Source organism: Drosophila serrata, unplaced genomic scaffold, assembly GCF_035046125.1.
Source record: "Drosophila serrata isolate PLE 108 unplaced genomic scaffold, ASM3504612v1 contig_240, whole genome shotgun sequence".
In the NCBI taxonomy this organism is placed as follows: domain Eukaryota; kingdom Metazoa; phylum Arthropoda; class Insecta; order Diptera; family Drosophilidae; genus Drosophila; species Drosophila serrata.
In genome coordinates this window covers 3434836-3461696 of record NW_028257138.1, presented here as the reverse complement: position 1 = coordinate 3461696, position 26861 = coordinate 3434836, and the positions used below count along the sequence as shown (strand labels likewise).

The window sequence follows — 26861 nt, the reverse complement described above, 5'->3', positions numbered from 1 at the left end:
TCCTACCCCCTAGCACCCCCTCCCACAAGACCACCCCCACCAAGGCCCTCTGCCTTTTGCCTGCCCATTGGTCAGAGGGTGGTCCCTGTCCTGTCCTTCAATGACTTTTCCAGGGGGCTAATAGAGTGGGTGTTGCATAAATTTACACAGCGGGGTGAATGGGAAGAGGGGTAGAGAGAGAGCGAGTCCTTACAGAACAAACAGGGGTTAAGAGGGGGCTCAACAAAGGATACTCCAAAAGGGGTTAACACACACACACAAAGAGGGGGGAAAACAAGCCAGAGTTAGGCCTGAAACTTACTTACTTGGCATGTGCATGGCCATGTGTTGGGCTTTAACAACCGGCCATATAGATAGATGGCTTTGATAACAAGGTTAAGTGACGACTTTTCGCTGATTTCCCAAAAATGTGAGGAGGGGAGGGAAATGTGTTAAAGTCAGCTTAGCATAAAGGCAGGATTTTTCTATCTAGAATTAAATGATAATGACTTAAAATCCTTTGTTGGAAATTACTGAGGTTAGAAAAGCGTTGGAAGGCCTTTTGATAAGGTTTTTTTGGAAAGTAAGTAGATTAGACTATATAGAAATATCTATAGGATCTTATATACTAGATAATAATATCCTTAGGGGATTTATTACTTTGTATTTATTTTATTTATTATCCAAAAATGATTATTTCTCAAGCTTATTATTATATTGTTTAGGTAAATGCTCAAGAAGAATATTTTACTGGAAAATATAGTTCGAAAATCATATACTTTTCCTCCTTTATAATGTTTTCTATATTTCATTTCTTAGCAATCTCCGACCTCTTCAATTATCTCTCATAAAAAACACAACAGTCATTGCCTTTATGGCTTTCCCAACCAATGGGGCTGGGGCCTCCAATCCACCCTTTGTACTCAACCAGGTGAAAGCCCATTGGATTGGTCTTGGTCTCCAATTTTGGGGGAAACCTCTACTCCAATGCCTCCTTTGTGTCTCTTGGAAAACTTGCGTGACTTCATTTGCATGAATTACGTTGCTTTTTCGTCGTTAGTGTCCTTTCGCTGCCCACAGAGTACACCTAAGCCACCTCTACCCACCTCTACCCACCTCAAGTCACCTCTACCCACCTCTACCCACCTAAGGACCCCCCCCCCAAGGCAAGTCACCACTACCAAGGCCTGGACACGTGCCTGTGTGCGGTTCGGTTGGTTGGTCGTCGTCGGAGTGACTGGCTCCACCCGTTCCATTCATAATTGCCACCGCGGTAGTCAGTCTCCTTTTTTCCTACACTTTTCCCTCCTTCTCTCGCTTTTTTTTCTCCTTTTTTTGGTATGGAAAATAGTTGGGGAAAAATAAAAAGAAGGAAAACAGAAACTATGGCGCATAGACGAAATAGTCGGCGTTCTCCACGCTCCGCTCCGCGCTCAGTTGATTTGAGTTTTTCTGTTTTTCAGTTTTCCGCCTGCCGCCTGCCGCCTGTTTTCTGTTTTCCATCGTCAGTCGCTTTCGAGGAGCTTTGTGGGGCAGGTGTGTGTTCAGGTGGTTTTTCGAGGCTCTTCTGCTCCCAGTTCCATTTTTCGCATTTTCCATCAAAACAAAACTGCGAGTGCCTTAAACTGAAAACACACAGCAGCAACTGAAAAGCGGAGCGCCCTTTTTTGCCGTCGGTTGTTTTTCTGGGGTTTTTCTCGATATTTTCCCCCCCTCAACTTCCCGCCAAACCAACTCGAGACGCGTGTGCGAAATATGAAAAAAAATAAGTAAAGTAACCACAAGCCAGACATTTGCAATGATTTTTTAAACAACAACAGCAACAAGAAAAATGAGAAACACCCAACCCCCTTTGTAGATTTTATGCAAATGCAATTGTGTCGGTTGTCCACCCCGGAAAAACTTGTGTTCTTGATTTGCAAATAAAAAAAAAAGAAAAGTGATTTCTAATTGTTTCGACTTTTCCGCTGGAGAGAAAGAGAGAGAGCGAGCCTAGAGCGCAGTGTGTCAATGTCAATGGAAAACGGATTTTCCACTCTCATTCGGCGACTTCTGGTTTTGGTTTTTCCCGTGGATATGCAATAAGCCCAGATTAATGACGTCCTTGTTGGAGATTATCATGCGATCGAAGGCGATTGCAAGGAAATTCAATCAGGGTGAGTGAAGAAAATTAAGGAAAATCTATAGATCAAGTGGAAATAGGAAAAGGTTATTATTTATAATTAAAGAAGATTTTTAGGTAAAAAAGTATAAGGTATATTTCTAATATTCAAAGATCTTCAGTAAAATAAAAGATATATTTTTCAAAGGAATATATTTATATTATCAACTCGAAGAGAAATAATATAAATTATAGAATTTAATATTATGGATTACCCACTAACATATATTACTTTTATAACCTTGCAGGGTATTATTAATTCAGTCAGAAGCTTGCAAAACAGTGAAGGAGTCGTTTCCGACCCTATAAATCATATATATTCTTGATCAGCAAAAACAGGCGAATCTTTCTAAACATAAAAAGGAAACAAAATTTTTGAAATTTATTTTTCCAAATTTTATGGTTAAAAAAAAACACATTTAACATTTTAAAAAATTGAAAAAATTTTAAACCTTTTAAATTTTTTATTTGAGAATGCAGACTTATTAATCTATTAAAAACTAGCACAGAACAGCTTTCCGAATCGAAATTAATGCATTTTTGGCTGAGTTATGATTTTTTAAAGTTTTGGGTTATAGAAAAATCACCATATTGAATATTTATATCCTTACAGGGTATTATAAATTCAGTCAAAAGCTTAAAAATCAGTGATGGAGTCGTTTCCGATCTTATAAGTCATATATATAATTGATCAGCAAGAACAGGGGAATCTTTCTAGGATAAAAGGAAAGAAACAAATTTTTGATAATTTTTCTCCCAAATATTCTTGTTAAAACAAACATTTAACGTTTTAAAAAATTTCCAAAATGTTAAATATTTAAAATTTTCTATTTGAGATTTATTAACCTATTAAAAACTAGCACAGAATAGCTTTCCGAATTGAAATTAATGCATTTTTAAGTTAGTTATGAGATTTCTAAACTTTGATTTGTCTCAAAAAAGTTCATATAAAACTATTTATAAATAAAGATTATCTTGTTTTCAATGATGATATAAAAGATTTTTCAATAATATGCCTTAAGCAATATTTAAAATTCAGTTATTCCTAATGTTTTAAAATCACACAGTTGTCATAATAAATAGGAAACAATTAAAGATAACTTTTCCCAATTAAAAAGAAAATCAACTATTATAATTCCCTTGGTAAAATCAGAACAGCCACAAAATAGCAGAATAATAGCACCGTGGAGACCCATGAATAAAATCCACAAGGAGTAATTAATTACAAACACTTGTCCCTCAATCAATTCAGTTAAAGATGATTATTTAGGGACTTCATTTGAATCATGATAGAAAATGCAATAACAAATTCAACAAAAATATAAAATATGACTTATTACTCGATCCCTTCAAACACTTGAGACATATCTAAGAAATGATTTTATTCTTCTCACAGTTGAGTAATTACTTTTAGAGAGGAAAAATTAAGAAATATTAAAAGTGTTCCCTGGGGAGACCTAACATAATCTTTGTCCGAGAATTTCACTTCAGTGTGTGATCCCTGGAGACACAATCCTTTGTACGACAGCGGACATTCCAATACAAAGTCCGAGTCAGAGTTGGACTTCAGTTTTCGGAGTCATTCTCGTGGCGCAGCTCGTGCCCTTAAACTAATCTTAAAAAGAAAACCTAAAAAAACACAAGTATCCCAAGACATCTGTTTCAATTAGGCAGAACTTTTGTTCGTTTTCTCACAGGCTTTGTTCTCTTCGGGGTTTTGTTTTTGCGTCTTTTTTGGGTTTGCAGATAAAAGCGATTTTGCGTAAAGGAATGTTTTGAAACAAACACACACAGATTTAGCAACCGTTTCTCTTTTGCTCAGATAATGATACGAATTTTGTCTGAAAATGTGACATTGAAAGCACTTCGGACATGTAATTTTCAGGCAGCTGATTAGCTGCTTAATTACTTATTTGAAAAGCATTTTCAAGCCTTCAAAATGAGGCACTAAAAATCATGTAACCTTTGTTTTATATTTTAGTATTTTGAGTAAATCACTTGGGTCTTTATTCATGTATACATGCGATCTTTTTGATGACGGGGATCACTTTGATTAACTAGAAACGTCGTAGTAATGAAGTATTCCGGATTTCCTAATTGCTTTTCTTATATCGTCATTGTTTTTGTGTTTTATTTGCTTTATTTAAATATAAAAATGATTCAAGCAATGCGCACATAAGTCGGAAGATCAATTCCTTTGGGTATCCACGAGTTTCCGATTTAAATTTATAATTATGCGGAGTTGACTTGATATAAAAAAACATTAAAAGATATCAAGTGACGCCTTATTCTTATTCTGATACAGAAAAGAAGCCTTGTGAACGGATACTGATTAGGAATTCCTCATTATTTTCCCTTAGGATATTATCCGCCTTCAATAATGGCAATTTTATGATCCCACCAAGATCATTACCTTGCTGCTATAGCCTAAATTTCAATTAACACCTTTTTTTTATTGTTCATTTCCCCTAAAAAGAGCTACTTGCCCCCACAATCTGGCACGAGTTTCCCCCCCTGAAAAGAACTTGCCAAAAATCCCCCAAAACGAAAATAAAAAAAACCACAATAAGAATAAAGGGGAATGCTAATCTCCAAGGCGATAGCCGAAAGTTCCTGGCAATCGTGACCATCACCGACATTATCATTACCGTTATCAGCGCCATCGTCGTTAACATTATCATTATCATCAGCAATGTTGCCTTAGTCGTCCGAAGAATCGACTCTGGTCGATGGTAGAAAAAAAAGAAAAAAAGAAATCCTTATCGCCCTCGAGTATCAGCACTTTTATGGCCTGAGAATCGATTGTATTAAGAGCTATTAAAATATTTTCTAAAACCTGCTGCTATCATATCATTCAATTAGGCAAGAAAACGGCTATATATAGGATCATAAAACATAGCATTCGGTGTCGCCTGATAGTGATAGTGAAGCCTCAAACACCAATCATTCGAATCGTTTCGTTTTCGGTTTCGGTTTCGGTTTATTTCTCAACACATTAAAGCCCCATAAATACATCAAAATAAAAGTGTCGCCCGCGGTGTATTTACAGCCCATTTGCAGATAATGTTGGGGGAAGACATACGGATTGGTCCCACTTACAAATATCATTGTTTTGGGGGTGTAAACTTGGTCAGATCGCTGCGATCAGATACAATTTGCAGCAGACAAAGTCTGTCCGAAAGCTACTAACACGAAATTTTCACAGATAAACGCCAGATAAGCGCCGGGATCAAGATTATTATATAGCTATAGGTATACTGGGTTATCAGTGGAACGCACACTTTATGGCAGGTGCTATTGGATACTCTATAAAGCAGTAATTTATGAAGTTCCCTCAGCGCTACTTGACTTTTGTTTTCATCTCTCCAATGCCCAGTGTGACTTGTGAGTTGCCAATGTCTTTTTCAGGTTTAACCCATATTTTTTGAGGGGGTTATTATTTAGTGGGGATTTTAAGAGGTTTTTTTAAGAGTAATTATTAAAATTATATAACATTGTAAGGCTATTTTGGTATTTTATTTATCAAGTATATTAGAAAACTTAATATCCAAACTATGTAGACTTCTCTTAAGATTTTTAAATATTTTTTAAAATTAAATATATACAAATATGAAGGATAAAAATTGATAAAGTATAGTAAATTTAATGCTATAGATAAATTTGAGGAAATTCAAAACTGTGTTTAAGCCTTTTTTAAACTTAGAAAATACTTTTCAAGATTCGATAGACATAAATACATATTATAAGAATTTGTTGTATGATCTTATCACTGATTTGTGATATATATTAAGTTTAAATATAGCTTAAAAACAAATTTCCTTCATATTATAATATATGCAAGGAATATATAAGCAAGTAGTTCTATTTTAAAAGATATTTTGAATATATTTCGATAGCTTTCCCATATATTATTTTACCTTTAACCCCCCTAAAGTATCATGCAGAATAACCAATCAAATTTTAACCCACTTCCTCTCCCATTATTTATTCCTGTTACCCAGAAAAATATGGGTTAAGTACACATTGGAATACGATCTACAGCAGAAAAGAGAGAGAGAGTTTGTATTTCCTGATGATATCATCTATCAGAGCGCACGTCTCACTACGGTTTTATTGTGCACTTGATCGCCGCTGTTTCCCCTCCTATAATTTTTCCTGAATTGCGTTGCTTCATCGCATCGAAGAGGGAAAAATGAAGAAAAAAAACGAAGAAAATATCATCGGCGCATGCATCGCACCTGATATTTTTATGGATTTACAGCACCCCGAATTATTCTTCCAATTTCGACAATTTATTACCAAATACACAGGCTTTTGACATTTATTTGCTCGTTTTCAATTCGATTTCGATTCGATTTCGGACGCGCCATCGAAGTTTTACTGTCCGAAAGCAAAAGTGTTTCTTTTTATGTGTTTTTTGTATTCTTGTCGACCAATCAACCTTGTTGTCTAGGTGCTATAGAGGATCGGTTCGGAATCGGACAATGATAGCCATGGGCAGACCCTGCGTATACTTTATATGAGCACTGCGCACATGTCAAATGAGGCGTAGTTGGTTTGGGTGAGTTGCGAAAAAAAGGGATTTGTACTTGTCTGAGTTTGCAAGAAAATTGGTTAATTATTTAGGAAATTTTAAGGATTTGAAGGTAACTGGTTAAGGATAATTGCAACACTATGTTCAGTGTGTAAACACGTACAAATTAAAGTTTCAAAAACTCATAATTAGGCAAAAAACTAACTAATTTCAATTCGGAAAGCTGTCCTATGTTAACATTTATTAGCTTAATAAATCTGCATACTCAAGTTAACATTATAAAAAAATTAAAATTTTTCAATTTTTCTGCTGACAATTTTAAAGATTTTACCACTTAAAAAATGTCGAAAAAATTTTGAATATTTTTTTTCTTCCAAAAGTAGCTAGATCGATTCGGTTTTTGATGCAGATCAAGAATATATATGACTTATAAGGTCGAAAATGACTCCTTCACTATTTTACAAGCTTCTGACTAAAATTATAATACTGCAAAGGTTTAAAAATAATTATTAATTTATGTAATAATTTTTATATGACAATCGAAGTTTAAAAATCTCATAACTTAGTCAAAAAAGCATTAATTTTAATTCGGAAAGCTGTGCTATGTTATGTTAATTTTTATTAGGTTTACAAAATTGCATACTCCATTTAAAATTATAAAAAAATTAAAATTTTTCAATTTTTTTGTTGACAATTTTCCCACTTAAAAAATGTTGAAAATTTTTTTAGAATTTTTCTTCTAACGAAAGTAGCTAGATCGATTCGGTTTTTGATGCTGATCAAGAATATATATGATTTATAGGGTCGGAAATGATTCCTTTACTGCTTAACAAGCTTCTGACTAAAATTAGAATACCCTGTAAAGGGTATTAATACATCCTTCGATTTTATGTAACTCTCCACAGAGCCTCCCCTTTGACTACACCTTTCACTGCTAAAACTATAATAGTTAGTAAAGGACATCATAAACTTAATTACCGACTAATTGATCGACACACTTGCCTTGTGCCAGTATCTCTTTGGTGTGAATTACAAGCCGACTTCGCTTACTATTGATTTCCCGGCAAAGAGGGGAAAGGGGATTTTCCAAACTACTTGATTGGGTTTATCTGTACGACCCAGTCGCATTTGTCTTTTGTTTACAAGACGGTTACGTCAAGGCTTCTGTTTCTATTACAGATAAATGGCACTGGACTGTGCCAAGAGATCGTTTATTTAGATGGCGAATTACGGGGAACTATATACTATATATAGAGAGGGTTCTGATACAAATATATATTGTTATGGTTATGGTATATGGTCGAGCTTGGCTCTATCGGCGTAACTGTCAGTGTCTTGTCACTGGGTTATTGTTTATGAGTGGAGCAATGGGTCTATATTTATGTTTTGAAGATAGTTTCCGATATGCGGGAGGTATTGTATAAATAATGGGTATTTTCTAGTACTCCTCTTACTTGATACGTACTATCTCTGGAAAGAAGTACGAACAGATGTGGGGTTTTACAAGGAAGAAACTAAAGTATGAGTTCTAAAGAGGTTTAGTTACATATAAATAAGACTTACAGAATCTATGATATTTATTTCGAAGTTTCTAATTTATAATTTCTTTATATTTTAAAGCTTTTTCAAATGAAAATGTATCACTATTTTCTTTAAATAACTTTACTATCTTCAGTTTAAAGTTCACCTAGACTTGGATCATATTTGTACTATTCCTGTCAACTAATAATCTATTTTTTTGTGGCGGCTTCGATAGACAGTTGTAAAGATTGGGTCCAATCGGCTCGTTTTCCTTTCATTCATTCACTTTGTGTATCCAAGGTAATGGGCTATGACTAAGGTATTTGTTAGTGTGTTATTTCTCGCAGTGCTGATTCTATTTCGCTTTTTTTCCTGTTCCATAAATTGTTTTCTACAGAATAGATAGTAAATTCGCTGCAGATATCAGTCGGGGTGCATAGTACACACAAGTACATACAGAATTGGGGCCCCATCACAGATACCACCCATTATTGTTATATTTTTGTCGGAGCTCTGAGCTAGCAGCTCGGACTTTTATGGTCAGAGCGGTCCGAGCGAGCGATTTTATTATTCTTTCCGATCAAAAACGATCGCTAACGAGTGTGGGAGTGCACAGAGAGAAATTAGAGAGATATGAGTTCGATACTAAATGATTTTATAGTTCTTATACTTATAATCTTGAACTTTAAATTAAATAGTGGAAAATAAGAGAGATATGAGTTAAATTTAGTTTTTATTTATAGATTTTTTTATTTATTTATTTTTATTTTATTTATTATACTTATAATCTTGGACTTTAAATTAAATAGTTAATTAAAATACTAAATAAATATTGAGTAAAAGAAAACAAATAATACTAAATCATGCATATATAGAGAAAAAGATGGTGTTATGACACTGAATATTTGGTCATATTAAATTGATAAATTTGTATAATATTATTTAGGTTGGTTTAAAAGAGATCAAGAAAAATATATATATTTTTACAGTATAAACACTGTTAAGTATTTTAATATATTAGAAAACATATGCTAATTACAAAGAAAATGAAAATTAGTAAGGCTGTTTTTTTTAGGATGTTTATATAAATAAATAATCATAATAAAAATGTAGTAAGACCATTTTTCTTCTCTAAAATTAATATATATACAAGAACTTTAATTTCAACTTGTTTTTCAATTAAATTTCAATTTAATTCCAACTGAATTTTCCCGCAGTGTATGCAAGTGAGTGAACACTTGCTCCGTACTTTATATCAGAAAGGTTCGTCGCATTTTTTGGAGGTCTCTTCTCAGACTCACTTGTTTTTGTTGTTCTTCTTTTCTTTTCTTCTATTTTTAATGGCTTGTCACCAGCCCACTCACTCACTCACTCACTCACACACTCACTTATTCACTTATTCACTCATTTTTTCTCTTTCGCTTCAAAGTTCTCTGATTCGATTTGTTTAGCGCCGGAGAGAAGGAAGGAAAAATAAAAAAGGCTGGCAATCAATTGTCGAGCGGCCAGCTCCGGGCTTAGTTAGTGACACTTTGTGGCTGGTTTTGCGGTGAGGCGTCGGCAAAATGCAATCTGAATCGCCAGATAAACCTCAAACGAGATCAGGATCAAGAGGGAATCCCCTTTTGTAACTAATAGAAAACTTATTGAAAACTGTGATCTGTGAAATTCTCTCACGCCAATCAAGGAGTGTGTGCAAAAGTGAGCAAAAAAATAAATTCAACAAAAATATTAATTGAAAAAAAAACCCAAGAAAATTCACAAGGAAAATCCCTAAAAAAAAGGGTTACACAAGTGAGTGACATTTCTGCAATTAATTGTACGCATCCTTGAGGTCAAATCAAAGAGTGTGTGTGTGTGTGTGTGTGTGTGTGTGTGAGGGGAACCACCCTTTCCGGGGCAGATGTGTCTGTCTTTGGGAAAGTGTGCCGGATGAGACAGGAAGCTGGGTATCTGCTCCTTCTGCTGTCATTTCCGCTGCACATTGCAAATTGCATCCTTGTTGAAGGCGGGGCAGCGCGTGCTACGTTCCAATCTGATCCCGATTCTGATCCTTGATCCTGTCTTGCAGCTTTCGTCGCGTATTAAGTTACGATCTCTCTCACACTCACACTCACATCTTGGTTCACAACGGTTTGACCTTGCCATAATTATAGTCTCAACGGTTCTGACTCGATTCGAGGACTCGTCAGGCTCGCAAAGTCCTTTTCTCGAGAGCGAAGAGCAGCGACTTCCGCTCCGCCTCGAATGCAAAACAAAGGAACAGCAGTCGGAATGGTATATAAATGTAAGGAATAGCAGTCCCTGTGAGTCCTGTGAGTCCTCTGAGTCCTCCTCCTGGCCTGTCAATGAGACATTCACATACAATTGAAGTTGCAGAGGTTTACAAGATCGACGCTGACTGATATACAAATCAAAACAGTTGAGGACGAAAATATAGGTTGATTTTAGATGAAATAACTATGGAAGTTGGGATATTTTATTTTTGAGAAACTTACTTCATATTCCTTTACATTAAACAGTAATAAAATTAATTAAATATTAGGTATTTTGATTGAGAAAAATTCTTTTAAGATAACAACTCACTTTGCAAGTACTTTGAATTACGCAGAACAGCCTTATTTTTAATTATTTATTTGTGGAAATCATCTTTTGATGGAAAATTACGATTCAGAATTATAAATTAAATAAATTATTGTCGAAAATTGAAAGAAGTAAATTATATTTTTATTGTAAATAGTACCTAGAAAGGAAAAATGGATATTTTCTTTAAACCTAATGAATCTGATAGATTTTAATATAGTGTCAAAGCTTTTGCATTAAAGGTAGAGTTCCAAAATATTATTTCATCAGTTTAATGTAAAAAAAATTTGTATATTCTAAGATAATGAATCTGATAGATACTAAGAAAGTTTGGTATCTTTTAAATACAAAGTAAAGCTGTTCAAAAATATTATTTAATCAGTTTAATGTCAATTAAATTGTGTATATTCTATTATAATATTAATATCCTAACTAATATTTGGTAGTTAATAAACCTTATTACCAAATATAATAATTATACAATATTTCCCCCCATTTTATTTACTAAATTTTCACCCGCGATTGTGCTTGTGAGGAGCATTCCCTCTCACTCCCATTCTCATATGTTATGCCAAAAAAAAGAAGGGCAAAAGCAGCCAAAGAAGGGCATTCCTACACACACTCGTCCTGCCACTCGAACTAGGAACAAAGGTCTCGGATATATATGTATACATATGTGCATATTGGAAGTACGTGGAACGAGACGACTTTTGATTCCTTCAAGAACTTTATTTTCTATTGCCCCTGCACTCTGTAAAAGCCATTCACAAAAGCCGGGGCCAAGTCCTTAGATCCTTTGTCCCGGTGCAGACAGTTAGAGTCAAAGATCAGCCATCCAGCTGAGTTAATTACAGCCGACAGAACTTCCACAGAGACAAGCCAGAGTCACTGACTCTGAATGGAACTCGCTTGGAGTCCTTTTTGTGTGAGTCCTCCGAAAAGGAAGTGGTGTTGTCCCAGCCTCGGGGCATTCAGCTGATCCTCAAAAAAAGCCCATTTAATTCCCGTTTTTTTGGCGCGTTAAATTATTTAAATTTCAGCTGGGATTAGGTCCGAGGGGTTTGAAAAAAGCTATAGTATTTATGTGTTAATTTGTTTAATATTAAAATATTATTTGAAAACCAATTGAAGAATATTATTTATTAATTTCTGGGGAAATGTTAATTAATGTTAATATTTATTCCACGGAAAACAAGAAATAGTATAAACCTTTCAAACTTTGGAGTTCCTGCAGCAATAAAGTAGTTTCTTTTATTTTATAAGTAATTCATTTTAAAGGCTTTATTTTTCTATGTATTCTTGTCTTTATTATAGATATTTTTTAAAGTAAAGTAGGTTTTTCTGTATAATTCTTTCTGCATCTCTTTTCCCGTTGATTCCCTTCCGTAAATATTTTTTAGATCTCCAAAGATCCCATATAATATCTATCCATGCTCACATATATTATAATGTTCTTCTTTTAAAATATTCAAAACACTAAAAACCATAAATATAATTTCGAATTTTTTCGCTTTCCTTCCACCACAATGAACTGGAAAATCCTTAATTGAGATTATAGTATTTATGTATTCATTTGTTTAATATTAATTATTGTTTAATCATTTATTAATAATATTTTTTAAAGTTAGGAAAGTTTTTCTGTATATTTCTTTATATCATTTCCCGTGGATTCCCTTCTTTAAATATTTTTAAGATCACCTTGAAGATCTCCAAAGATCCCATATAATATCTATCCATGCTCACACATATTATAATGTTCTTCTTTTAAAATATTCAAAACACTAAAAACCATAAATATAATTTCGAATTTTTTCGCTTTCCTTCCACCACAATGAACTGGAAAATCCTTTAATTGAAATTTTATCACTTTTAAGCAAACAATTGGCATTATCTGTTCCGATCTGATTATTCATGGGCTATATATGCACGCCCCTGTTACACAATTATTATTATTATTGACTTTCGCCGAGGCGTGTTTTCCACATGAATTATGGAAGGACAGGAGACCGACAAAAGAAGGGCAAACGAAACCAGAGCGAAATGCAAATAGAGACACATCCTTTTTCTCGGTTAAAATATGTGACAGGACCGAAGGGAGGAAGGGGTGACTTTGCTGTCGATTATGTTGTTTTAATTTAACGCTATTAGCGTGTGAGTGTGTGTGAGTGTGTGTGGCGTCAGAGTCAACTTCAACCCTTAAAAGGGCAACATATATTAACCCGTATGTGTCGTGAGTTCCTAATTGAGCCCGCTGCTCCTGTCGATGTTTGACAAACGCAAACAGATAGGTTTACGAGATATAGGAAAATATATGTATAAAGATAGATAGCGCCCCTTTTAGCACCTTTTTTTTGTGCTGTTTTTTGGGTTTGTAAATTATTAGCCTTCAAGTGTTCATGCAAATAAATAACAAGTGAATGATATTTATGGGTTTATGACAAAGAAAAGACAGTACAAAAAAGGGATAAGAAAGTTTTTAAATATAAAGTGTTAAAGGAAATTAAGAAACAAGGTATCTAATACTTGTTAAATATAGTAAAATCATTAAAGAGATTTACTTAAGAAGAGTTCAGTTATTTTAAATTAGCTTAAAAGCTTTTATTTGCATAAACCCGCTTGTATTTATCTCATTTTGTATTTATTTATATAGCTCATAAAATTATAAAGAGCGTATTAAAAAACTTTCTGATAACCGCCCAGTGATGCAATATTCAAGCTTTTGTTTATAAATAAATTAATGTGTAAGTTTTTATATAAGAAGATAAACCAGTGACATGATTTTGAAGCGTGCTTTTTGCTTGAAAAAGGCAAATGATAAATCAATCAATAATATTTAGTCTGGCATTTCATTTAAATATACATTTCTGATAAATTTAATTTAACAAGAAATATATTCTTTACATAGAAAACATGATCAAAATTATCTGACTCAAGGCAATAATTAATTCCCATTAAAGATCGCGTCATAGAATTAAATTTAACTAGTGTCCTTAATATCCCTTCGCTTTCTGGCTAAAAGCCAGCCTTAATGGCCAGTATTTAAGGCCTTTCTATAGCCCAATTATCACCCAGAAAAAACCTCAAAAAAATGCCAGATTTTCCCTCAATATAATCCAGAAAAAAAAGCGAAAACTTCCTCTTGGATAAAAAACTTTAACGACAGATACAAAATTAAGTTGCAAACAAAAAAGCTCAAAAAGCCCATGTACTTGTCACCCCAAAATCAGCTTGGGGGAAAAAAGAGCAGCCAGGAAAAGTCAGGGAAAACCAGAAGAAGGAGCAGAAGTCGGGGAAAAAGGGAAAATCAGCACCGGCACACTTTGCCTTTAGCTGCGGGCCAAAAGTCGTCGTCGCTTTCAATTATAGCCGTGAGTTTTCTCTGTCCGGAGAAAACACAAACACACACCCACACACACACACACACACTTATATAGCAAACACACACAGGGCCATAAATCCACATATACACTGGCAGAAAAAGGTATAGGTATAGAGAGCCATTAGCCTAATGTGTGCTTATTGCGCACGCTTTGGAACAGACGCAGGTTGGTTTTGCAGGGAGGAGGGAAAATGCCCTGCAGAGGCAGGGGAAAATGGGGGAAAATTCAGCAGGAGAATGAGGAAAATTCCAAGCTTGATGGGGGGAGAGGGTAGGGGGGAGAAAACACACAAAGGGGATGCCAAAAGGATGTGGCAACCGCAAAAGACCCGGGTATAACTTGCCACTTTCTGTCTGACCCAACAGCAGGGGGTGGGGGCGGTGGAAAAGTGGGTGGAAAATGGCTGCGGAGGCAGAGGTTGTGGGTGGTGTCTGGGGCCAACCGCAAACAAACAAAACACTGAAGAGCAACAGAGACAGCAAAGAGTCAAACAGAGAGAGAGAGAGCAGCATCTGCATCTGTATCTGTATCTGTAGCAGTATCTCCATTGCTCTGGGAATATATATATAGAGATATATATAGCCGAGTTGCTTTATATAGCGACTAGTGCATAATGAATGCGAAGATGTGCCCGCCCTATTATCCTGACTCCTCCCTCGATTCGTGTATCTCTGAGATACATAGCCGCATTCTGATAGGAAAAATCCAAGGGATGCTTCAAGCTCTCTCTCTGTCCCTCTCTCTGTCTCTGTCTCACTGTCTGGCCTCTCCCTTCCTCTGTTGGCCTTGTGCCCGCAAGGATTCGAATCAGAATCACCAAGACTCGGTTTCAGATAATAATGACAGAGCGAACTGACACAGATTTCCCAACGAAAAAGAGAGACCAGAGAGTGTGAGCGAGAAGGAGATGCTGGGAGAGAGGGAGAGAGAGCATACAGAGAGAGAGGAGATTTCATCCCCTGCTTATTATTTCTTTTTTCCTTTGGGAGAAGACACACACAGGACACAGGACACAGGACACATCTGTGATCTGCGATGGGAAAGCGAGGCGAGAGGAGAGGAGAGGCAAGGAGCTAACCAACCACCAAAAAGCGTATCCGAATCCGAATCCGCAGCCGAATTCCCATTGAGAAATCCGAGAGAATGCGTGAATCCTCAGTGACTGCAGACAATTTGTTCTCAGTTCGTTGCTGAGCGTGCTGGCAATCGGAATTGAAATCGGAATCGGATTCCCAGTCGCTATTTCGCTGTCGCAGTTGCCGTCGCCGTCGCAGTCAGCGTCTCTGCCACACACGCACACACTCACACAACAAACACACACTTTATATAGTACATACTTTTTTTTGCGGCGATATCGCTTCTTTTGCTGGCAGTCTTGCGAAGACAACCGGCAGATAGAGACGACACCGTGGAAGGAAATCTCCTTTTTCGCAGGAAAATCTAATATCCGGAATATATATCAAGTATACGCAGTGATGTCGTCGCGCCGCGTGTTATGAGAGATATATCTTTACTCGAAACTAACACCGCCTTGTGTTTATTGTGATAATTACAAAGTTCTTTCAAAGCGGAAACATGCTGTTCGATCGATATGTCATATCAGGTTGGTGCCAAACGACGCGAAAAAATACAAATAAATATTGTGAGAACCTGGAACTAAAGTTCTTCAGAATCTAAATAAGTTTAAAACCTTGAAAGCCATTTACAAATGGTTTTAACTTTAATTGGCGAATCGAAAGTGAATCAGAGTTTGTCTTAAAATAAGTGCTAATAGAAAAAACTGAGTTAAAAGAATGATAAAGTGATTTTAAATAAAGGAGAAGAGACTAAGGGATCTTATTTGAAATAATAGAAACCCTAATTAACACTCTTTATAATCATGGAACTATGATCTTAGTGATAAATACTCAGTAAAAATGATGATTAATTAATTCATTATTTCAATATTGATTAATAATGATTCTTAATAAATTAAGATGTATAATTATTCAGAGAATCTTTCAGTGTCTTTAATGCTTAAATATTAATTTACTTAAGCTTTAGAACTAAGTAAAACAGGACGTTCTTTGATACAGAGATCACAAATAACATTTTAAATGAAGTTTGTGGTTTATAAATATAATATTTTGGCTAAAAATAGATATTATTTGGAAGATAATATTCCAAATATATTCCTTTTTTAAGCCAAAGTCTTTAAAGAACTTGTATTTAACTTTAAAATAATTTCTGTCTTGGATCTTGACATTTAATTTGCTTATTTAAGAAGTAATATCTTAAAGGATTTTACAAATTCACATTTTCTTTACTAAACATTAGTATAAAAGTTTCCTTTATATAATAAAAATAAAAAATTAGGGAAAAACAAAGTCAACAATCACTTCTCTTATAAATAAAATAATTTATCCTCCATATAAAATCAATTTCTTGTTTAAAAATTCTTTTTAAAATCTCATTCTTTCCGAAAAACTTCCTTTAAAACCAATTTGTTAACAAACATTAGACCATTTTACAACACCAACTGCATCTTTCGATTAGCCAAGTAACTACTCCCCTTGGGGGAAAAACATCTTTTAATCTGACTCTAAACTTTTAATGACTAGAAACTACTTAAAAAGCGCCCCATTAAAAGCGATACCTACTTATCACACGTTTTGTGGCACATTTTGTGATTACCTAAAAAACAAATTAGTTGAGAGCAACAGCAGAAAGGAGAAGGAGGGAAGGGAAAAACCCCGGTGGAAAACACTTGTACTTGTGTTAACTGGCAATTGGTCTGTCCAAATAAACTCTCGAGTGAGGGCGGTCTTTTGAAGTGGCCCAAAAGGACTTCGCTTAGCGGTGTGAAGCCGGCGGCAAGATCCACAGGATGCTGCACAAACAGAGCGTGCCGGGTCGCAGGATGTGCGAAATTTGCAGCAGGTTGTTAGCAGGTTTGGCAAGGACAATTAAAGAAACACGAGAAACACCGTAACCGAAACCTCAACCGATATTTGTTTGCCCTTCTTTGTGGCTTTATTTATTCTATATATACATATATAGACGGCCGATACTTATCTTCCTTCTGCTACCCTGTGGTGTTATCTGTGGAAGCGCTGTCATATTTTGTCTAACAGCTCAAATTACGATTTAGTTTCAAGTGGCCAGAACGATGTCCGATGGACAAGACAAGGGCCCCGTGGCCGTAAAGCAAATATCAATAATCGCTGGGTAATTTGTGCGTGTCTACTTATGTTCCAAACCCACCGATAATCTACAAAGGCAAAAGAGTGCTTTATTTCAAAGTATTTTTTAAATTGACAACTTGGCAATGCCCTGTGGAGGGTTTAATCTTTCTGGGATGTCACTTTTTAGTGGGTTTTTACAAAGGTTTTCTTCATTTTACTATCACTTTTCATACTTTTTGGAGGTTTTTAAGGTGCGTTTTGAAAGGTTCTTTCAAAGTTTAGTTATTTACTAAGGTTTTCTTCATTTTACTGTCACTTTTCATAGTTTTTGGAGGTTTTTTAGAAGGTTATTTCCAAGTTTTTCAAGCAGAGAATAAGCAAGTAAAGGTTTTCGAATTTAATTTGAATTTTTACAAGTCTGGGTTTAGTAAGAATTATTTTTTGATACTTTACAAATATTTCCTGTTATTTTTTACAGTCACTTTTAACATTTTCCTGAATTTTTAAGACACAATTTACAAAGCCTAATCTTGCCTTAATTATTTCTTAATAATAAGTTGTTCCCTGCATAATTTGTTAAGTTTCTTTTACTTTATCACCACGTAATTCTATTTAAAAGGAATATTACAAAAGCCTGTTAATATTTTCATAAGGTAACTCTACCCAAATTGCCTTTAAAATGTTTAAAAACATAACTAAAATGATCTTACAATATTTATATCTTATTTACTATCCCAAGACTTTTATTTACTATCATTTTATATATGTGGAAAAGCAGTAAAGATCTCCTTTCAATGCATTTTCCTTTTCCTACATCTCCTTATCCTTGACTCTACTGTCACTAAATTTCCCATTTAAACCCTGTCTTGTCTATTTAGAATTTAATTTAATCAGCAGACAGCAGTCGTGTCCAGCAGTCACATCATTTAAATAGTCGGAATTATTGTGTCAACAGCAGCAGAAAAAAAAGCAAACGAAATAGTTGAAATATTTTTATAGCGATATTTAAACAGATTCCGATTCTATTTGCTCAGCCTGCTCGTGAGGTATCGGATACTCCCTGTCTCCGTGAAAAAAAGGGTAGTGTCCGGGGACAGAGACACCTGTCTTTGGCCAGCAAAGATAGTGAAAGGTGTATTGTTTTGTAGATATTTCTGTCGTTTGTCGTTTGTCGTTCATTGCATTGCAAAATCACCCAGAGATAGATACCCCCTTTGAGTGGGCAGTACCAGGAGGTGAGATTGTCATCTCTGGAGCTCTATTTTCGGCACTAAACTTGACAGCCGGCAACTGATTAGGATTAGTGGTCGTCGGAGAAGTCATTTCTAATCGGTATCTCTTTTTCTGTGCACTCGACAGGCTCCAGTGGCGACGACTTCGATCCGAGTGCTAGTGCCGTACGTCACCATCATCACCTGGATCATCATCATCATCATCATCATCTCGATCTCAGTGCCAGGAGTCAGGCCTTTGCTGGTTTACCCTTGGACCAGTCACTCGAGGAAAGATCTCCCACCAGGGAGGAGCACCACCAGCACCACCAGCACCACCATCACCACCACCGTCAGCATCAATTGCAGCAGCCACCCGCGTTGCCCTTGGATTCAACGGCAACTGCCATTGCCGGCGAGTCCGGTATGGAGCACTTCTTCAAGGATCCCGCCCAGGCGGAGCAGATCCTGCAGGAGTGGGCCAGGCGCAGGGAACCCATCAGTGATCTGGATATCCGCGAAAGTGGTGTCTATGCCAAGACCTCCTTGCAAAGGGGCACCCGATATGGTCCTTTTCCCGTAAAGCTCTGTCATCAACCCAATGATGCTCAGCTGGCTTGGAAGGTGAGTTTTTACTACTTATTCATTTATAAAATATATTTTTAGGAGGGGAAAATTGTATAAATTCCTTGGGGAAAGTTGTCAAAAATAAGGCATATCAGAGCAAGCCTTGAAATAATGGAATATCTATAAATGTTGTTAGAAAAAGGGGTTTCTTTTTAATCAGCTTAAATTATATACATTCATATTTCATAGTTTATTGTATATATATTCAAGAAAGTACGACATTTAACAGACATTTGTATATATTTTCCAGCTAAATTCATTTCAAATCTTGATCATTTTTTATCTAAAAATCAGTAGTTATTTTTCATATTTCATAGTTTATTATATATATATTCAAGAAAGTACGACATTTAGCAAACATTTGTATATATTTTCTATCTAAATTCAGTTCAAATTTTGATCATTTTTTACCTAAAAAATCAATAGTTATTTTCCACCACAAAAATATATATATTTTCCCAAACAATCAGCCTAAAAATCCCTCATTTGATGTCCCAGAAAAACTATATAAAATATATATATAATATATATAACAGATCGAACCTTAAGCCTTTCACACGTGTGTGCATTTATCCTGGGGCAGTTTCAAATTACCGCTTTTCCGTTTTTCCTTTAATTTATTTTTTTTTTTGGGAAACTTAATCCCATCAGAAACGTACCATATATATGCACAATTTTATGTGCGAAAATTGCACAAGAATTGCAAGCGAATTGAATCCTATTTTTATTTTTTGGGGGTTTTTCGCAGGGAAAATCAAACGATTGGAAAGAGATTTGATTAGCAGCAGAGGGGACTCCTCCTCGAGGGTATCGATTGTCAGTCAAATGTGCCTAATCCCTGGCCAGAGCTAATTTAGCCCGGCCAGGGTACCAAAAAAATATGAAAAATCCACAAAGTGCACCCCAAATGAGGCTTAAGTCGGGGCCGGCTGATGATTCCAATTAGGGGAAAGTGCTCGCCGAGGGAGAGAACCCTTCGATTTCGGTTGTCAGTCAGTCAGTCAGTCAAATGACACTTCCTCCCTTCGAAACAGAAGCCGAGGACATAGACAATCCAATCAAATTATCGCGCCTCGTCCTGTTGACAAAATCCCTATCCTTTTTACCTACCGAATTTCAGGTATTTCTCCGTGTTTCCGCCACTCGAGCGAAAATTGCAAAAATAACACAGATCCCTTTTTCGCATTTCGGTTTCGTGCCTTTATTTTCTGGATGATCCTCAAATCAAGCGCACTTTTATCGCTCACATTTCCGTTTTGACAGATACATTGGCCGTGCATCTGTATCTCTGCCTGATCCTCTGGCCAGGATCTGCTAGGATCTGCGATCCGTTCTGGCAATACGAAGCCAGTTCCCTTCGAGATTATCTCTGGCGCGTAAATATTTTCCTTGCCCATTGACTGTGTCATGTCTGCCTGTGGCCTCCTTTTTAATAAAGTTATGAATAGTGGAATGAATGGGCAAAAGGACATGTGTGATGTCTGTCCGGGATTAGCGACAACTGGAACGGTTTGTCGCCCAGTTTCATCAGGGGAGAAGGATGCAGGATCTAGGAATATGTCTCAATGATATTATCACATTTTTTAGTGGCTGCCTCGGATTTCAGCTTCTTGGGTTTGAAAAATGAGAGCTAATATAAAACGATTTTGATTGAGATTAATCTTTAGAGATAAATATAAAGAGACATGTGGGAACTTTTGAAAAGAAAAGGAAAAGCAAGTACTTTTAGTTCGATAAATAATGTAAATATAAATATAAATATTTACGTAGCACTGTTGATTATTTATTTGCTTTGTCAACTTGCAAAAAACAGATAAGAGCTTCAAATTTAATCTATTTTGTGTTTAATAAAGGGGAAAAACCTCAAAATAAGAGCATTTTAGAGGCTTTAAAAATGTATATATTAAAACCAGAAGTTCACTTGACAAATATATAATTTTAATAAATTAATAAATATACTCATACATATAAATAAAAATATATATAAATATATTTTCCCTATCCCTATGCAAGTTAATCTTTTGTGTTTAATAAAGGGGAAAACCTCACAATAAAAGCACTTTACAAGCTTTAAAATTTTATATATTTAAGTCGGAAATGCATTTAACAAATAGGTAATTTAAATAAAGTAATAAATATAATAAATAAATATATATACAATTATATTTTCCCTATCCCATACCTTATTTTCTAAACTCTTTCTGTGACAAAGTCTCCCTTTTTTAACAATTATTTTTTATGAGCAAAAATTCCCCCTCATTTTTAAGTAAGCCCTTAAAAAATGAAGTATATATTTTTTGCAACTATAACTTTTGCATAGGCTCTCTTTCTACCCCATTATATATATGTATATTTATTTAAAAAATCAAAACACAGACTGTGCAACCTACTTGTTCAGCTTAACCACTTTAAAAATTACACCCTCCCTGGTAAAGTTTATTTCCCTTATTTTTTTTTAGCTGCATAATTTATATACATAAACTCCCATTTATTTCAATTTTTCTGCGCTCTGCGGAAGAAGAAGAGCCACTTGAGGCGTTGTTAACTTAATTTTTGGAGCGTGCACACACATATGCCGCACACACACACTCACACACACACACCTACCACTTAATCGCAAACTGTAAAATGCCGTTTTTCCAAATGACTTCATAGACAAGAGCCTGACGGCGGCGGCGGCGGCTTGAACGTTGCGCATACGCAAAGTCATTCAATTCAGACCACAAAAGTTGAGTTTGCTTGTTTTTTTTCGGTTTTCGAATTTGATTTTTAATTTGTGGTGTGTATGTGTGTGTGTGTGTGTGTGTGCTTGTTGTGGCGTCGCCGCGTCTAAGGCAGTTTTCGCAGCAGCCGCCTGAATTATGCGTATTTTAGCCTGGCGCCCGCCTCTGCCGCTGCTTTTATTTTGTATACAAAAACTGTCGGTGGTTTTTGTTTAGTTTTTTTCGTTTTTTTCTCCCCCATTTTTCCCCACTTTTCCTGGTTTTTTGTTTATTATTTTTTGTTTCCCCGGCTTGATGCAGTTTCCCCCTTTGACTGCCGCCAGTGACCTTGATTGTGCGGTGCAGACTGGTGGGCGGCACTCTCGATGGGTGATGTCTTTTCTTTTATTAATTTTATTGGTGGGCATATTAATTGGTTAAATATGAGAGAACACAAAAAAACATACTAGATAATTAATTTTAGTAATTGTTAAAGCATTTTTTAAAGTCTTTCCTCTATAAAATATTAAGAAACACAAACAGTAATAGTTAATAATACTATTAAAACTTGTTTCATGTAGTTTAAAATCTTTTTAAAATTATTTAAAGGTTGATAAAAAATGTAAAAAAATTTCTAAATTTTTTTTTGATTAATTAAACATTTTTATGATTAATTAAAAACAAATTTCAAACAAAAATATTAATTTTTACATGAATTCTACACGCGTATAACACTTAAAAGGCCAGGGCAATGGTTTGCGTCTAGACTTAGCCGTGTCAAATAGCACAGTTACCCCTAACTAATCAACAGATGGCGGCAGCCGTTCCTGTGCATTTCTCATTACCTTATTTCATAAAATTAGTTTTTAAAATTAAATTTAAATGTATTTAAACATTTTAAAAATCTTCGAATATAATTGATATATTTTCCTTTATTTACAGGCCCATGCCGAGCACTTTAATGGCTGGCTAGAGCCCACATCCGATGTCTCCGCTTGGCTAAAGAAAATTCGCGTTATCGAGGACAACGATATTATAGGCAAGGCCAATCTGGAGAGTTTCATTAATGGCGGTTGTGTGAGTATCACATAAAAAAGCAGAACCCTTTGACCCCTTGACCCTTCGCTGACGCGTGCCACTATATTTTTTACAATTGTTTTTCATTATTTTCTCCCGCATTTCTGTGTTCACTTTTTAATAGCTCTATTACGAAACGAATCGCTATGTGAGTGCCGGCAGCGAAATGATTGTGGATGGGCGACCCAAGAGTCCCGTGCAGATCAACGAGAGCTTCATGGCCGGCGGCGGTGTCCTGGTCGCAGCTGCAGCAGCCGCAGCCGCAGTGGCCGCCGCCACATCCTCCTCCTCGGGATCGGGATCGGGATCGGGATCGGGTTCGGGCGGAAAGAGCGGAAAGGGGTCTTCGGTGCCCAGCGATGATCGCAGTGATCGTGATAATGGTGAGTTTTTAGCACAAATTTATATATTTAAATATTTATTTAGGGTTTCTGATTAGCTAGACGATTTTAATTGATTTAATTGCGTGAATTTTAAGGTAGTTTTTGTACCCTTGAAGGGTATCAAGCTTAAAACGCAATGAAGGAATCGTTTCCGACCCTATAAATCATATATATTCTTGATCAGCATCGAAAGCCGAGTCGATCTAGCTATGTTCGACCACAATTTATTTTTTTCAAATTTTTCAACATTTCTTAAGGCTAAAATTTGAACATTTGAAAATGTCAAAAATTGGTAAAAATTTAAATTCATTTAAACTTTAAATTGAGTATGCAGATTTGTTAAACTAATAAAAACTAGCACAAGAAAGTTTTCCGAATTGAAATTAATGCTTTTTTGGTCCAGTTATGAGTTTTTTAAACTTTATTATGTTGAAGAAATTGTCATATAAAAGTATCGATAAATATTGATTCAAAGAATGTGAATATATTATTAAATAATTATTTAATGAAGTTAGCTAATATATATTTAGGAATTTAATATAACTTAATGAACCTGACTTTAAATTTGCAAGCGTTACTCATCTTAGAACTATATTTCATTCGAAACACGAACCCTTCTCAATTTTCCCTGTAATATAATAGGGGGTGTACCCTTTAATTTTCAATTCCCTTAATTTGTAACCCAAAAATTGTTCAAAAATGATGTGTTAACCAATGAATAGTTAGTTAAAAATCCCCACAGGCTCTCTCTCCTTGATTTCATCTCGATTTTAATGCATTTCCTGTGTCCATGCTGGTGTGGCTAATAAGCGCAGCTGTGGTCTTGGGCAATTAATGCCTCTGGATCCGCATCCGAATCAGGATTTTTTCGGTGGCAATGCCCGTGACAAGGCTACTGGCACGAGCGGCAACAATCCACGATGCGATACGATCTCTGGGCTTATGAGGGTCACCGAACAGCATCCTCAGCATCCCTTACCCAATATTATACATACATCATATATGAGCAGCACCCCTTTGCCTCCCCTAAGAACTGCGATCAATTTGGGCGCATGCGTCCGTGCAATATTGCGGCAACCGCACATGTTTTCATTTGTTATTAAAATGTTTGATAATTTCATTAGAGAGAGAGATTCATCAGCAAACAGAAAAGAGGGGTGCCGAGATTGTGTCAGCGATATGTCATCAGTTCGGGGGGATATATGTACATATATCCTGTATATACGGCACACGCTCAATTTAAGCCTAATCCTGCAACCCTGCATCCTGGCTACGTGTTTGATTATAAACATGTGGGATTTATGGACAGCTCATTTAACAGTTTTCACACTCTTCTCCCTCTGCTAATAATTATCGGGACTTTAAATCTCACTTCGAGCTTAAAATTTGAATATTTAATGAATACAAAGGCTTATCTTTGCGATCATACCAGGATTTTCCATTAACTTTGGCAGTTTTTTTTTTTTTTAAATTCAAATTAAAGCCCAGCTAAGTCCAAGGTCTGCACAAGTCTGAAAGTCCTATTTTTCCAACCCGCTTTTTCCCTTTTATAAAAAAATATTAAAAAGGACACCTGTGTATGACTTTTTAACGTATTTTCGTGCAAGTTTTCTCTGAGTTCATGCTTCGCTGACCGGGAAAATGCCTTTCCTTCCCTTGACTTTACGCTCCGGCAGAAGACGAGAAGTCAGTCCACTCCAGATGTCCTGCCACAAGGATACAGGATACGGGGGTGGCAAATGCGATCACTGTCACAGAACACAGAAGTCACCGGAAAGGTGGCAGGCAGGGATCGTGAATATATAGCAAAAGATCGGGAGTTACTACTCTTTTGACCGTTACTTTTGCAGAAGGAATACCTAATGAGTTTGAGAATTTTCTGGTAGGAAAATGCAAATGATAATGACCAAGGGAGGAGGCAGCTAGTAAAAGCATGGGAAAGGTTTCTGATATAATTTAATTTCAAGCGATATAAATACTATAAATTAACATAAAAACTTACAAAAAACATAAAGAATAATGTAGAAAAATCAATATAGCAATGAAAGTTTACATTTACCAAGCCTAGAAATCCCATTAACTTTAAAATCAAATCACTTCACTTTAATAACTCATATAAAACGCCAAAAAATCACCAACCAACTTGGTTAAAACAGACAATTTTAAGCTCTTAACTCTTAGACATCTCATTTCGCTAATATCAAGCTACTAAACAGCCATTCCCTCAATCACTGCCAGTAAAAACCAACCCACAAAGTTGTCAACTCCGTCAGAGCTCCAACTTCCCTTCACCTTGGGGGCAGAACACAAACCATTCCCCAAATAAAATAAAATAAAATAAAATAAATACAAGTAAACGAAACCGAAACGACACTTTTGAGATGGCATTCGGCTCTTCAATCGACCAATCAAACAATGGAACAAACTACAAAACACGAACACATTCTCGCAGATACTTTTGTGGCAAGACCAAGCCCCTAAAACGAATCTAACTAAGAGATACAGATGCCGAGATACATTGACACTTTGTCGCTGCTCTGATGGATGATTAATGAGCGAAAAAATACAAAAAAACAAAACAACAAAGAACCAAACAAATAAAAAGCAGAATTAAATAAAAGGCTCGTGTCGCGGCGTGGCGTCTTCGGGTGTCGCAATTTTTGGGCATCATTAGGAGTGCCGCCTAACCCTTCCTTTTTTTATTTTTAATCGATTAGCAGGCGGATCTAAGTTTGATTTTGCAGCAGCAGCAGCAGCAAGTTGTAAGGTGTAAATAATTCAATCAATCATTTGTCAACAGTTTCGGCTTCCGTTTGGCCAGCGATCGAGTCAGGGTCAGGCTTCAGGTTTCGGGGTTTTCAGGTTTTCGACGATATGTAATTGGCATGTCAGAGGAGTTAAAGAGCCGCTGCCCCGCCTCCTCATATAATCCACATCCTGAATGATGCTCAATGGATCCATTGAGATGTCAGCTGCCTCAGGGGAGAAAAGGGAGTGCAGACTCACTGGTGAAAGGCGTGAAAGGACGACTGTGTTGGGTTAGGGAGTAAAAGATGATGACAGCCAGGACAGGGACAGGCCTAAATGATAAGGAATTGATTTAACTGAACAGCAGACAAACGAAATTGGGGTTTTTTGATTAATTGTTTCGGCTAAGCTGGTCTTAAAAAGAGTTAATTGAACAGGGATTGCTGATATTATGAAGCTTCATTTAATAGAGAAATATTATGGATAAGTAAAGGTAAAAACTGCTTTCTTTACATAGTTAAAACCCATTACAAACAATGTTATTTCAATAGCTAAAAAAACCTATATTATTCCCTTATAAAATATAGTTAAAAAACAGGGATTGCTGATATTATGAAGCTTCATTTAATAGAAAAAGCTGATTTTAAAAAGAGTTAATTGAACAGGGATTACTGAGATTGTAAAAGTTTGTTTGATAGAAAAATATTATGGATAAGTAAAGGTCAAATTTGCTTTTTTTAAATAGTTAAACTATCTTATAAACAATGTTATTTCAAAAGCTAAAAATAACT

The 26861-nt window shown here is 35.8% G+C and overlaps 1 protein-coding gene across 8 annotated transcripts in view; it reads left to right on the top strand.

The window, feature by feature from the left end:
• The first annotated feature begins 1172 nt into the window (after window positions 1-1172).
• The window catches only part of ham (hamlet), a 39621-nt gene continuing 13932 nt past the window's right edge, over window positions 1173-26861 (top strand). Inside the window, exons 1-4 of one of the 8 annotated variants that reach the window (XM_020943410.2) lie at window positions 1173-2135; window positions 18682-19157; window positions 22805-22939; window positions 23064-23322. In XM_020943410.2, the coding sequence (XP_020799069.2) occupies window positions 2075-2135; window positions 18682-19157; window positions 22805-22939; window positions 23064-23322 (931 nt within the window). In that variant the 5' untranslated portion in view covers window positions 1173-2074. Of the gene's footprint in view, window positions 2136-9632; window positions 9990-14398; window positions 15762-18177; window positions 18558-18681; window positions 19158-22804; window positions 22940-23063; window positions 23323-26861 lie in introns of those variants that run through there. The other 7 variants (XM_086830555.1, XM_086830558.1, XM_020943411.2 and 4 more) reach the window with 7 other exon arrangements.